Source organism: Molossus molossus, unplaced genomic scaffold, assembly GCF_014108415.1.
Source record: "Molossus molossus isolate mMolMol1 unplaced genomic scaffold, mMolMol1.p scaffold_m16_p_6, whole genome shotgun sequence".
NCBI lineage: Eukaryota > Metazoa > Chordata > Mammalia > Chiroptera > Molossidae > Molossus > Molossus molossus.
The window spans coordinates 106139753-106153928 of NW_023425399.1; the positions used below are offsets into that span (position 1 = coordinate 106139753).

At 38.1% G+C, this 14176-nt stretch overlaps 1 protein-coding gene across 1 annotated transcript in view; it reads left to right on the plus strand.

Moving 5' to 3' along the window:
* MALT1 (MALT1 paracaspase) overlaps positions 1–14176 on the plus strand; it is a 53734-nt gene that overhangs the window by 20262 nt on the left and 19296 nt on the right. The window contains exons 4-8 of the mRNA XM_036244971.1: positions 2585–2744; positions 4465–4643; positions 5087–5183; positions 9597–9623; positions 11862–11894. Coding sequence (XP_036100864.1) covers positions 2585–2744; positions 4465–4643; positions 5087–5183; positions 9597–9623; positions 11862–11894 — 496 coding nt within the window. The remainder of the gene's footprint in view (positions 1–2584; positions 2745–4464; positions 4644–5086; positions 5184–9596; positions 9624–11861; positions 11895–14176) is intronic.

Sequence of the window (14176 nt, forward strand, 5' to 3'; positions counted from 1 at the left end):
CATGATAGGATTTATGTTTTTAGAACACAGACTTGCTGCTTGAAGGAAGCGAGAAGACCAGTTATTCACTGCCTGTGCCAGGCTAGGGATAGTCGTGTGAGGCTGTGGGCTGGAGTCAAGTGCATCAGTCAGTGTGTTTTAGAGAGAGAGTTAACCAAACCCATAGATTGGAAATGGAGTGTGAGGAAAAAGGAAGAGAGATCAATGATGGTCCCTGGATTTTTTACTTAAGCATTTGGGGACATGTTACGTACTGAGGTGTTGATGATTAGAAGAAGAATAGATTTAGGGAGAAAAATCAAGAATTTGGTTTTAGATATGTTAAGTTTGAAGTGCCTATTAGACATCTGAATGAATTAGCTAGTCAGTTTGGATATCTGGGGAGATGATGTTGAAAGTTTCTGTGGTGGAGGAGGGACCAGTAAGGAAACTAAAGAAGAATCTGCGAGAGAGAAAGAGAGGAGGAAAGCCAGGAGAGAACGGTAAGGAGCCTGAAAGGGAAAGTATTTTACCAAAAAAGTGATGGTCAGCATTTTCAGTGCTGCTAAGAGGGGATGTGGGTCAAGGGAGATTTATTTGTGTGGTTTTTGTTGTTGTTGTTTATTTAAGACACAAGAAATTGGAGTATTTTTTAGAGTGAGACAGTAAGAGAGAGAAATAGATGCTAAAGCAGAGAGAAAATTACAGAGGCAAGGTCAGGGACTGTCAAGGAGGGAAATCCTTTTTCTCTACCCTCTTATGTTCAATCCCTGGGGGCCTGTGAATTAATTGACAAAATCAAAATGAAGAAGAGAAAAGGTTTTTTCATATGGGAACTTACAAAAGTATCTCTGTGAATGGTTAGAGTTAGAAGCTTATGTACCTAACTTAGCAGGGAAAAGGAAGGAGGGAGAACAAATGAGTTTCTTTAGGAAATGCAAAGGGATTTCTAGAAGAATACATGGGAGACAAGAAAGTTTTTGATAATTGGTTATTTATGCCAGGTTCAAGTGGTCTTTTCATCTTCTTCACGCCCATAAAACTTCTCTGGAGAGGGAGTTTGTAGGTCCTTCTTGGTCTCCTTCCTGGGAGTAGAAGCTGCCCCGAAGCGGGAATTTATGGTCGCCTAGTTTCGCAGAAGCGTCTGCTTTTAGTGAGGTAAGGGAAGCCCTGAGAGGCCTCTTATGCATTTGTTGATCCCAGATGTCTTCAGCTTGAACTAATCTTCATACCAACTCAGGGGTTTTGAGTGGATCCCCACGGATCCTAAGCCTAAGTAGCCTTTGTTATGAAGACACCTTCTCCTATTTCTGCAGTAGGGAAGAGAGCAGGTGTAAATAGGCACAGACATAGATGTGTGTGGGATTTGGTGGCAGGAAGAGGAAAGAGTTTCTGAAGTCAAGGCTGAGAGAAGAAGGGTTGCAGGAGGTTTGAGGAGAGAGAAAGGGTACATGAATGGTCTAATAGGAAACTAAATCTATTAACCTAGTAGAGTACCGAGGCAGGTTTGTCAGGCAGAGTTAAGGGCAGCCTGCCACCCCAGTTGTGAGATCTTCAGCAAAATGTCTTGCTTTGGTGCAGCTTCTGAGAAAGGAGAGAATTTAATTCAATCAGTTGTGGTTGGAGAGAGAGGGCTGAGCTCGTTAAAGGACTTTGCAGGGGAGCTAATGTAATAGAACATGGCACTTGACTAAGCTCCTTGGCAACATGCAGAGTTGGGTGGCACTGATGATGGGGGCAGCAAAGGTGAAACAAACCTTAATGTGGTGACCAAAGCTTGGGAAACCCTTGGGTAGCTATTTCTTCCCATCACTGATATGCTTTCTATAGCCATTCTCTGCCCAGACCTTGAAAGAAGTATATTGGTTGAGGAGTCTACCCTCTTATAGAATTTCACAGATGAAAAAAAAAAAAAAAACAGTCTTGAGGGGAAATAACTTACTAACAACTACTTTGGTCAGATCTGAGATTGGTAGCCAGGCCCAACTTTCTGTGTGCTCTCCACTTCACCATGGTATTTGAGATGTCCTATGGCTACTTAGCTCTAAATGTTGACATTGTAGATTCTTTAGGTACCAACAGTTGGACAGTTTTAGATGACAAAACAATAGGTTTCTGTTAGTGAGTTTTGGGAAGATATGTGGGAGCAAGCTCTTTGTTTAATGGATTTGTAGAAAACTGTAAGACTTTAGTCCTAAATCACTTGAAATTTTTTTTTTTTTTTAATCCTCACCTGAGGACATTTTTCCATTTTTTGTTCAGGTAGAGTGGGAGGGAGAGAGAGGAACAGAGAGAGAGAGAGAAACATCGACGTGAAGGGACACATCGAGTGGTTGCCACCCGCACAACCGACCAGGGCCAGGGACAAACTGCAACCGAGGTACGTGCCCTTAGCGGGAACCGAACCTGGGTCTCTCAGGACTGCAGGCCGACGCTCTAACCGCTGAGCCACACCGGCCAGCGCGAAATGTTATTTGTTTTTTAAGTAAATATTTTAGAACTTAGAAAAAAGATACACTTTTCAAAACCCCAAAGGCACAGTATATTTTGCACGGTGTATTTTATAAGGCATGTGTTGGTGAGTCTCTTACTGATTGTTTCACAGATTCCAAATGGAAATGCCTCAGAACTGGTTTTTAACACAGTGCATGTAAGAGATGCAGGCTTTTATGTCTGCCGAGTGAACAATAGCTGCACCTTTGAATTCAGCCAGTGGTCACAGCTGGATGTGTGTGATGTCACAGAATTAACAGAAAGCTTCCAGGGTAAGTAATTAAGTTGAATGTTGAGAAGGGAATTACCTCATTTTTGTTTATTTTAAATGTTTACTTTTGAATAATTTCAAAGTATCAAAATATTACCAAAAGCTCACATATGTTCTGCACCCAGTATAAGGTCACCAGCTGGTAAGATTTTATCCTTTGTACTTTGATTCTCTTCTCTATACACACACACACACAAATGCCTTCGGATGACACAGAACCCTTCTCTGTCCCTGCTGCTGACCTCCTCCGACTTGCCTTCTTTCATAGATTTAAATCTTATAGTCTTTGGTTTTGGAGGAGAAAAAAAATCTAATAGTCTTGCTCACTTTTCAGTTTCTTTCTGCACTGCACTGTATGTTTTTCTCCCAAATACTGTATTACTCCTAAAAAATTGTGTTGTGGAATAAAACTCTAGAGTTGATGTTGACATAAAAGGGCATATAGTATATTATTTGCTGCAATAAAACATTTCATCAAACTATTTTTCTACTTTTTGACATCCACCTTTTTAGTCTAATGGTATTGATCTAGGAAAAAAAAGAAACAGCCTACTCTAAAGAGTAGCCATCAGACAATATTTTATTTTTTCACACACACAGTCAAGACCATATCCTTCATCATTTTTGCCAGAAAAAAAGAAGAGGAGGGAAATGGGCTTTTTGTTATAGTCCGTCTTCATTCTTCCCTCTCAATTTAGCTTTTCCTAACCTAAATAAATATTTTTAAAAATTGTTGTGATTCATTAAGATAGTTATTTATATTTTTCTAGAATATTTCTGTGCATGTAATGAAATTTAATAGAATCTTATTCAACAAATATTATTGATCACCTGCAATTTGTGAGACAGCGAGTTTCATGATGGAGACCTGTTATGACATAACATTGGCAAGCCCTCTGTCCTCAAGGAACTTAAAGAGTAACAATGAGTGTTCAGTGAACAATGCTTTCTGATATCTGCCTTGGGAAGAAATGCTAGTGATAACCTATGCATATTTATTCAGTACTAATAACAAAACTTATTTTAATAAGTCAAGTTAAATCCAAGTGCAGAATGTAGATCTTTCTGTGTTGAACATAAATATCACTCAAGATGTTAGTAAATTGTTTGCCCCCACCAGAAAGATTCTATGGCCAAACACATTTGGAAACCACTTGAACTATTTTCCCCTCTTACATACACAATGCATACTAACACTCTGAAAACTCTGACAAGTCCTGCAATTAAAAAATCTGTTTAACTTTGTTTAATCCAGAATTTTCTAAACTTATTTTTTAGCCGGCCGGGGTGGCTCAGTGGTTGAGCATTGACCCATGCACCAAGAGGTCGCTGGTTCGATTCCCGGTCAGGGCTCATGCCTAGGTTGTGGACCAAATCCCCAGTTGGGGGCAAGCAGGAGGCGGTCAATCGATGTTCTCTCTCATTGATGTTTCTATCTCTTTTTCTCCCCTTACTCTCTCTAAAAGAAAAAATCAATAAAGAAAAAAAACTTATTTTCTAAACTTATTTGTCCACAGTATTCTTTTATCCACAAAACATTTCTTAATATTTCTAGAAATGCTATTGTTTAATGAAACATTGTTTGGGAGATGCTATTAAATAAAGATTGTAAAAATGAAGGATGAACTTGAAAACATTTTTTTTTTTAATTACAGGGGGAAATTTTATTTTTAACTTAGAGATTTTATTTATGTTCACTGATACTTTTCTTTTAATTTAAGGAAGTTTGGAAGGCATCTCTGAGTCCAAGTTGCAAATCTGTGTTGAGCCGAGGTCCCAAAAGCTGATGCCCGGCAGCACTTTGGTCCTGCAGTGCGTTGCTGTGGGGAGCCCCATTCCTCACTACCAGTGGTTCAGAAACGAGTCCCCGCTAGCTCATGAGACAAAAAAGATATACATGGTAGGAAGTTGGTTTTCGGGGTATTTTTTGTGCTAATATGTAAAATAAATAGTATAATTGAAAATTAAGGTGAACATTAAAATTCATATTTGTCGGGGATGTTCTTATGTTCTCAGTCTTTTTGTTTCAAGTCCTTGTTATTTAATATTACTTGATTTGTATATTTGCAAAAAGTGCTAGAAAACAACACCAGCCTGTAGCTAAGGGCTTATACTGAAATGTCAAATATAGTATTACACCAAACTCACTGTTACTGGATTCATTGTATCATTTGCTTAAACTAATACTTAATCTAGTGAATGGAAATAATAGTTCACAACTGTCTATAGCCTTCCAAAATTTTGTTTTGTAGGGGCTTTTTAAAATCTAAAATAGCTTTTTCTCCAAGCCAATTTAAATTAAAACTGAAGAGGAAATGTGTGTGTGTTCTGATATTGATACAGGTGCCTTATGTGGATTTGGAACATCAAGGAACCTATTGGTGTCATGTATATAATGATCGAGACAGTCAAGATAGCAAGAAGGTAGAAATCATCATAGGTAAGCAGTGTTACTCAGTGTTCTGACAAATGGAGCATAATAGAAGCTATATAAAATGCATTTAGACAATGAAAGTTCTCCTACCTATTGCCCTATTCTATTTAATGGTGCGTTAAGTATCAGGAGTTACATTCTCTATATACAAATTTGAGAGAATACATACTATATTCAAAATCTAGGTTTATACACCATGGCCCAAAAGAACCAGAAAAATAGTTTTTTATTTAGATCTTTTTAATTATTTTTTAAATTTTATAGTTTATTTTAAACACTTCTGGCAAAAAGTGCATCAAAACTTTAATTATAAAAAACTTGATTTTGGACTGGCCAGTGTGGCTCAGTAGATTGAGCATCATCCCATGGACTGAGAGGTCCAGTTCAATTCCTGGTCAGGGCACATGTCCGGGTTGCAGGCTCTATCCCCAGTAAGGGACGTGCAGGAGGCAGCTGATTGGTGTATCTCTCTCACATCAATGTTTCTATCTCTCTCTAACTTCCTCTCTCTCTAAAATAAATCAATTTAAAAAACATGTAAAAAATCAAAATAAGAGCTTGATTTTGCCCTGGCCTGTTTGGCTCAGCAGTTAAGAGTGTTGGCCCATGGACCGAAGGGTCTCAGGTTCGATTCCTGGTCAAGGGCACATACCTGGATTGCAGGTTCAATCCCTGGCCCTGGTCAGGGTCATTCAAGAGGCAACCAGTCGCCTGGCTGGTGTGGCTCAGTGGTCTAGTATTGAACTATGCACCAAGAAGTCGCTAGTTCAATTCCCAGTCAGGGCACACCCCTCAGTTGTGGACCAAACCCCCAGTGGGGGGCATGCAGAAGGCAGCCAATTGATGTTCCTTCTCATTGATATCTTTCCCTCCCTTCCTCTCTCTCTAAAAATAAAGAAAAAAATTTTTTTTAAAAAGACAGCCAATCAATGTGTCTCTTTCACATCAATGTTTCTCAAAAACATGAAGGAAAGCATGATGATTAATCAACAATCCCCATTATGAAGTACATAATTTGGGAGTTTATTCTATTTAAACTTAATGCATTTATAGTTATGATGTTAATAGGAGATGTTGATGCGTATGTTGGTTTGCCAACATATTTCTGTGATATTTATTGTTTGCTTGAAGGCTGCCCTTCCTAAGATCATGAATTACAATATATTCACATTTGTTTTCTCTGGAACAAGGAAGAACAGATGAGGCAGTGGAGTGCACTGAAGGTAGTGTAATCCTTTGGTTTGAAACCAAATGTCCTGCATGCTGGTTTCTCTTGGGAGTGGCGGAGTGCTCCAGCCTACTGAGTGCAGTGATGGAAAAAATACTAGCTACAAGAAATAATTTCAGTGGAAGGATATTATATCTTAGTCTTTGAGGGTTTGTAAATTGCCACAGACAACTGTTAAACTGACACATGATTAAAATAACTAGTTTTCAGTTGATTTTCTAATGTATATAAGAATAACATTCCTGCATACATCTTATGAATAGTGAACAATTGTAGTTAATTCTTAATGCTAATTTTTATCTGTATAAAAATTGTTAAAAAAAAAAAAGGTGGCTGGCTCTGCTATCATGGAAACTTGTTCAGATTATTTTTTCTATCCTTTAGCCATGACAACATGCCTCTCAAATACAAATATGTTTTCTATAAAAGTTTCAGAGAGATTTATTGTTTAACATATGTTTTAGCAAATATTAAATATTCTGTTTCACAATAAAATTGGTATGATCCAATTTTTGAAGTTACAGGGCTGTAGATGAATCTACCATGTCACCTTTGCCATAATATACAAAGAGAATTTAAAATCTATTTCAGCATAAGTTTCTAACTTATTTTAATTTACCAAAGCATTGCAAATAAGTTTTAATGAGTAAATATTAAAACTTAAGTCCCCTTAGTATAATATCACATTATTTGCAAAATTAGGTTTGTGGATAGCAAAGTATTTTTTCAATTTCTGCCTCTTTAAACTATAACTTTAGGCTCTACTTGGGTAAAGTAAGAAAATGTTAAATCTTACGTTTCCTTGTTCTTTGTATCACTATGTTATCCCTTTGAAATATTATAATTACTATTTTCATCCCAATACATAATTATGAACGGGAGTTCTTTAGCCAAGGGGGATTTCAATCCTGTGGTCTTTGGGTCCTATATGAGGGAAGCTACATGAAGAAATTATAACCAACTTTTTTCTCCTCTTACTCCTTTTATGTCTAATTGCATGATTTTTAAAACTTCCTAACATTGGAAACCTCTAAGAATTAATCAATAAAACTAGCGTTGCTGTTCTGTTTGTTTTCAGGGTGATGCCTATACATTATCACTTTGCTGTACTGCTTCCTTATCTGCAAGATTCTTCCTATAATTTTTGCAATAACAGACACACTGTTAAATAATAACTTTCCAATAAATCTGTTCCAAACACTTAGAGATGAAAATCCAACAATGAAATGACTCCAGAAATTTCAGATGGAAAATTTTTTTTCTAAAAAAAAATCTACAGAATTGAAACCTTTTATAAATTGGTGGGTTGACACATATCATGAATAATGTCCTAACATCATATCTGTTTTACACATAAAACATGATGTTACCTATTTCATTTTAGGTATTTTGTTAAAGGTATTTGATTAGGACAGGCAGTAGGGATTGGACAGGTGAAGCTTGGGAGTTTGTTAGGGCAGCGAAACTATTCTGTGTGACCACTGTAATGGTGAATTACATGTGTGCAAGTTTTTAAAAAATCATTTAGTAGGAGGTCAGAGGAGGGTCGATCCCAGGATGGAATGCAGAATATTACAAAAGAATCTAAACTTACTATAAATATATAAAGCAACCTCACTGAAGAAGGGAAGGAAGAACAGGTGCTGACCTATGTAATCAGAAATGAGAGAAATCTGTAAGATAAAAGGCAAAAGATATTTTATATAACCCTGTACTCTGGCTGATGCTGCTCTTTAGTTGATTTTACATCACATAGAAGAATAAGTTCTACCTAACATCTAATGAATAGTATAACTCTTGTAACTTATTATAGTTGCCCCTTGCCACTTCGCGCTTCAACTTTAGTGGCTTCACTCTATTGCAGTTTTTTCAAATATATTCATTAAAAAGTTGATCGAGAGTGAAAATGATACAGTGTGCGCTTGGTTGTCTGAGTCAATATACACCCCTATATTACAATTAAAATTGAAATTACTGTATGTATGGACTGTAGGCCTATGTATTCCAGCACTTCAGGAACACTTCAATGCCAGGTGCAACCGCTCGAGTCTGGAACGGATTAACCGCGATAAACGAGGGACAACTATAATATTAATTTTTATCTTCATAATATTTGTAAAGAAAAATATATGGCTATAATGTCGTGATATTGGCTTAGACGATGTCCTTTAGCCAGTGGGTACAGGTTAAGAATTCTGAAACCACTGTGCCTCCAAAAGCATATTATACCAGTCTAACCATGAGAAGAACATCAACACATCCCACCTGAGAGACATTCTACACAATAAATACCTCATCAGTAAGTTCTCAAAACTGTCAAGGTCATCAAAAGCAAGGGAAGTCTGAGAAACTGTTACAACAAAGAGGGGCCTAAGGCCACGTAGGCAAATGTAATGTGGTGTCCTGAATGGGGTCTTGGAACAAAAAAAGAATGTTGGTGCCCTGGCCAGTTTGGCTCAGCGGTTAGAGCGTCGGCCTGCGGTCCGGAGAGACCCGGGTTCGGTTTCCGCTAAGGGCACGTACTTCGGTTGCAGTTTGTCCCCAGCCCTGGTTGGTCGTGCGGGTGGCAGCCACTCGATGTGTCCCTTCACATCGATGTTTCTCTCTCTCTCTCCCTCCCACTCTATCTGTACAAAAAATGGAAAAATATCCTCGGGTGAGGATAAAAAACTAAATAAATAAATAAAAAAGAATGTTGGTGGTTGTGACAAATATATCTTTCTAACATAAGATGTTAAAAATAAGGAAACTGAGTAGGGGTGTTTACATGAACTCTGCACTCTCGTCACATTAGTTCTGTAAATCTTAAACTGTTCTAAAATTTAAAGTTTATTTAAAAAGAAAGGATCACTTGAGATTATTAAGTTTCAAGAAGTTTATGATTGAGACCACAGACAGACATATTTCTTGATTGTGTTTGTTTCATAATTGGCCAGAATACCTAAAACTTTGAACAAATTATGAATGAGTCTATTTACTTTTTTTAGTAGCTTAGAAGTCCTTAATGATATCCACAACAATATTCTTTCCTATTCAGTTTTGCATGGCTTTTCATTTAATGTATTTGAAATGTTTTAAACTGGTGAAACTTACAACATGATTTAATAACTCAAAACCTTCTCTAATTAGTCTTACTATTTATGCTAAATCAGCAGTTAAATTATTTAATGCTAATCTATTTTCTATTTCAGATGAATTACATCATCTTGGGCATCCTGGTGAGTAATATAAACGTAAAACATTAGTTTTAGATTTTTAAGTTATTGAATACAATAATTTAAAGATACTATAGATATTCTTTTGCTATAGTAGTACTGGTAACCTTTTTCCTTATTAAAATAGTATTATGATTTAATATTGAAATTAGTACTTACATGAAATACAATTTCATGCAAGTGAAAATAGTAAAAAATATTCTAACCCTGGCTAGTGTGGCTCAGTTGGTTGGAACATCATCCCATGGTATGTCTTGGTGTGGGCCTCTTTGGGTTCATTTTGTTTGAGACTCTCTGTGCTTCCTGGACCTATCTGCCTGTTTTCTTCACCAGGTTAGGGAAGTTTTCTGTCATTTTTTTCTAATTGTTTTTCAATTTCTTGCTCTCTTCTCCTTCTGGCACCCCCATGATGTGAATGTTGGTAAGCTTGAAGTTTTCCCAGAAGCTCTTTACACTACCTTCTTTCTGGGGGATTCTTTTTTCTTTCTACTGTTCTGATTGGGTACTTTTTGCTTCCTTATACTCTAAATCGCTAATCTAATTCTTGGCTTCATCTCCTCTACTGTTGATTCCCTGTAAATTATTCTTCATTTCAGTTTGTGTATCCTTCATTTCCGACTGGTTCTTTTTTATGGTTTCTCTTTTTTTTCATGCTGTTCTCACTAAGTTTCTTGAGCATCCTTATAACCAGTGTTTTGAACTCTGTATTTGGTGGTTTGCTTGCCTCCATTTCATTTAGTTCTTTTTCTGGAGATATCACTTGTTCATTCATTTGGGACCTGTTTCTTTGTTTCATGCCCATATTTTTAAAAATAAACATCTATTATTGTGAGGAATGATTAGACTATGCTGATTATATATAAGCAAATTATACAAACCAGAAGGACACTGGTTTGGGGTAAATTGAATTTATAATCTTTTAAGAGATTTTAATCTTCTGTTCTATAATTTCTTTTACAGATATCCAAAATAAACTATTTGTTCTCAGTGTTATTCAAATATGTATAACAGTTCTGTGTCATTCTTGCCACACCAGCCTGGAGCTCAGGGGAAGCCTCAGCGAGACGTCCCCACCTCCAAACCTACTGACTGCCACAGACCATCCTAGTGGTGTAGCTAGTTGTTTCTCTTGTCTGGTTAGAACCCTTTTTTCCTGAATCGGTCTGTTATTTCTTGCCCTTAAGTGAACATTGTGAAAAGTTACTTCAGGAAGACTTTTGCAAACAACTACCACTAAACTTCTAAAATTTTCTTGGCCTCCTCTTTTATTATATCTTTCCTCTTCAAGATTCAGAGACACTAAAAAATACTGTCTTTATTATTTTTTTTTCTTTTAAATTAATTTATTTTTGTTACAGATGTTTCTCCTTTTTTTCCCCACTGATACCCTCCTCCCCCTCCCTCCCCACCCTGTCCCCAGCTTTGTTGTCCATGTCCATTGTTCATGCATACATGCACATAAGTTCTGTGGTTTATCTCCTTCCCACACCCTCTCTTCTGGGGATTGTCAGTCTGTACGCCACTTCCACGTCTCTGGGACTACTGTTTTTTTAAAAAAAGAACATTTAATAAACTTAATAGATTCCAGTAGCATATAAATGATTTGAAATGCAAAAGTTACCCTGTCTGTAGTAGTAGACACATTACTAATTGAATTCCATCTTTCCCTGTGTCTCTTCCCACATGGTCTTCAGGGGTGAGAAATATTTCATTTTATGTGGAGTAGATGGCAGAGACCATGGACTATGGAATGAGATCCACTAATTTGATAACTTTGGGCAAATGATTTAATCTCTCTCTGTTTCAGATTCCTTACCTGTATAATGGAGGTAATAATGGTATATACCTCAAAGAGTCAAATGATGTTCATCTTAATCAGTTGTATTGAAACACCTGTAACAGCACCAGACCCGCATTCAGTATATGCTAACTCCTCTGATGCTGCTGCCTGTTCCCCCCACCACTGTGTTCAGATTGTGATTCCTACCTAGCAGGTTAAAGGTTCTTACCCCCAGCGATGGCAATCCATTTCTAAAGACATGCCCCTGCTTTGGTTCCAATTCTTTCCATCCTAGTACATGTTTTTTGTCAATAATTTGGAAGTCTTAACATCATAAGTTAGCTACTATAAACCATATTCTGTCTTTTAATGCTGTTGATGGTATTCATAGATCTCTACCTGAAGATACTTGTGTCATGGATAATAACACTTTATTTCTTTGCATTTTTGTTTTTTTATAGATAATAAAGAGCAAACAGCTGACCAACCTTTGGGTGAGTAGAGTTTTAAAATGCTTGATCAAAATATAATCATAGTGCCCTGGCCGGTTTGGCTCAGCGGTTAGAGCGTCGGCCTGCGGTCCGGAGAGACCCGGGTTCGGTTCCCACTAAGGGCATGTACTTCGGTTGCAGTTTGTCCCCGGCCCTGGTTGGTCGTGCGGGTGGCAGCCACTCAATGTGTCCCTTCACATCGATGTTTCTGTCTCTCTCTCCCTTCCTCTCTCTCCCTCCCACTCTATTTGAACAAAAAATGGAAAAATATCCTCACGGATAAAAAAAAAAAAATTTTTTTTAAATATAATCATAGTGTATATCCCTTTTATGGTGAGCATTAAGAGATTTAAGACATTTTAATTTGACAACTTTTATAAACACTTAAGTGACATTGAGACCAAATGGTTTATTGTGGATATTTGTCAAATAAACTATGGAACAGAAGGCTTACAAAGATTATTAATTCAGTTTCTGGGACTAAGTCAGCTTCTGAGGAGTGATTTCTTTGCTTTGGCAACATGCAAACAGATAAACATGGATGTTAATGGAGGTGAATAATACTGTCTCTGGTGGGGTTAGACTGGAAAAGCAGCAGAGAGGTTGCTATAGCAGCTCTACATTTTGAAGTAGGAGTAGAAGGGCCTTCCAGACAGAGGGAGCCTGAAATCCTAAGTGCAGCGTGGTAGAGAAATGAGACTGTTGAATCTGGGGAACTGCAAGGAACACACCTTGCTCCGGAGCATACAGAGAAGGAGGCAAGACCAGGTGTGCAGGAGTCTTGTTACTCATTTAAACCACTGAAAGGAAACATTTTGGTGGAGAGGGTGAATGAGCTGTACCTCTGGAAGGCCAGTCTTGCATTGGTGTAGAAAGTAAACTAGATAGAGGTGTTTGGTTTAGGAGAAAAATTAAGAGACTTAATAGTTTCTTAATCTGCAATAGTCTAGAGAAGAAATGATAATCTAAGCTAGGGTTACCAATGAGAATGCAGAAGACAAGAACAAATTCAGATCTTTAGGTGATGGAATCACTTAAAGTAAGCTTTTTTGTTATCTTGCTATAGGGTATTAAAAATAGAGAGGAATAACCATGCCTGCTAGGATTCTTCTTTTTTTTTTTTTGGTACATGCCCCTAGCAGGAACCAAACCCAGGACTCTCTGGTCCACAGGCCAACGCTCCAACCGCTGAGCCAAACTAGCCAGGGCTAGGAATCTTGCTTGTCCTGCTAGGTGGGTAATGATACCACCATTGAGTTGGAGAATACAGAATCAAAAGCAAGCTTCAAAGGACAGGTAACTGTCAGTTTAAGGTATTTGTGTCACATCTAGGTGAAGATGTGCAGCAGGCAATTGTATACATGGATCTGGAACTCTAAGGAGAGGTCAGGATTAGAGATACAGTTATGATTGTCATCAGCATAGATAGGGAAGTTAAAACCAAGGGGCAGTAAACGTGGGATTTTGCTACAGGCCATAGAGAAAAGGGCACAAAACTGGCTAACCTTTGAGGGGGAGGCATAGAAGTTTTTAACAATTGTAATTAGTTGTCACTGATCAGCTAGCATATGAAAATTAAGATTTCTAGGTTCTTATGGAAAGTGGTAACTTTGCCCTGGCCAGTTTGGCTCAGCGGTTAGAGCATCAGCCTGTGGACCCAAGGGTCACAGATTTGATTTTCGGGCAAGGGCACATACCTGAGTTGCAAGTTTGATCTCCGGCCCCAGTAGGGGTTGTGTGGGAGGCAGCCAATCGATGTGTGTCTCTCACATTGATGGTTCTCTCTCTCTCTCCCCCTCTCTCCCTTCCACTCTATCTAAAAAGCAATGGAAAAATATTCTTGGATGAGGATTAAAAAACGAAAGAAAAAAAAATTTTTAAATGGTAGCTGTCAGTTGTGGCTGCCCTTTTCAAGAGGCATGTGCGCCCCTGTTTTCCTGTTACGAGTTCTTGGTCTACTCCACCCTCTCCCTTTCTCGCCCCTCCTGTCCTTACCCATGTGGTCCTGCCATGTAGCTGCATTTCTTTACATGGATCACCAAACTGGAAGCTGTCAGACTTCTTCAGGTTTAGACTCAGAAGTGGCAGAGTGTCACCCCACATTATGTTCTTCAAAGAGGGTCACAGGGCAGCCCAGGTTCGGGACTAGAGGCTGGGGGCTGGGGTTTGGGAAACTACACTTGTGAGAGCAAGGATACTGTGGTTCATTGGGGGCCATATTTTACAGCAGCTGGAGAGGCGGGCAGGGACCAGAATATGAATGGCTTTGTTTGCTAGTCGAAGGA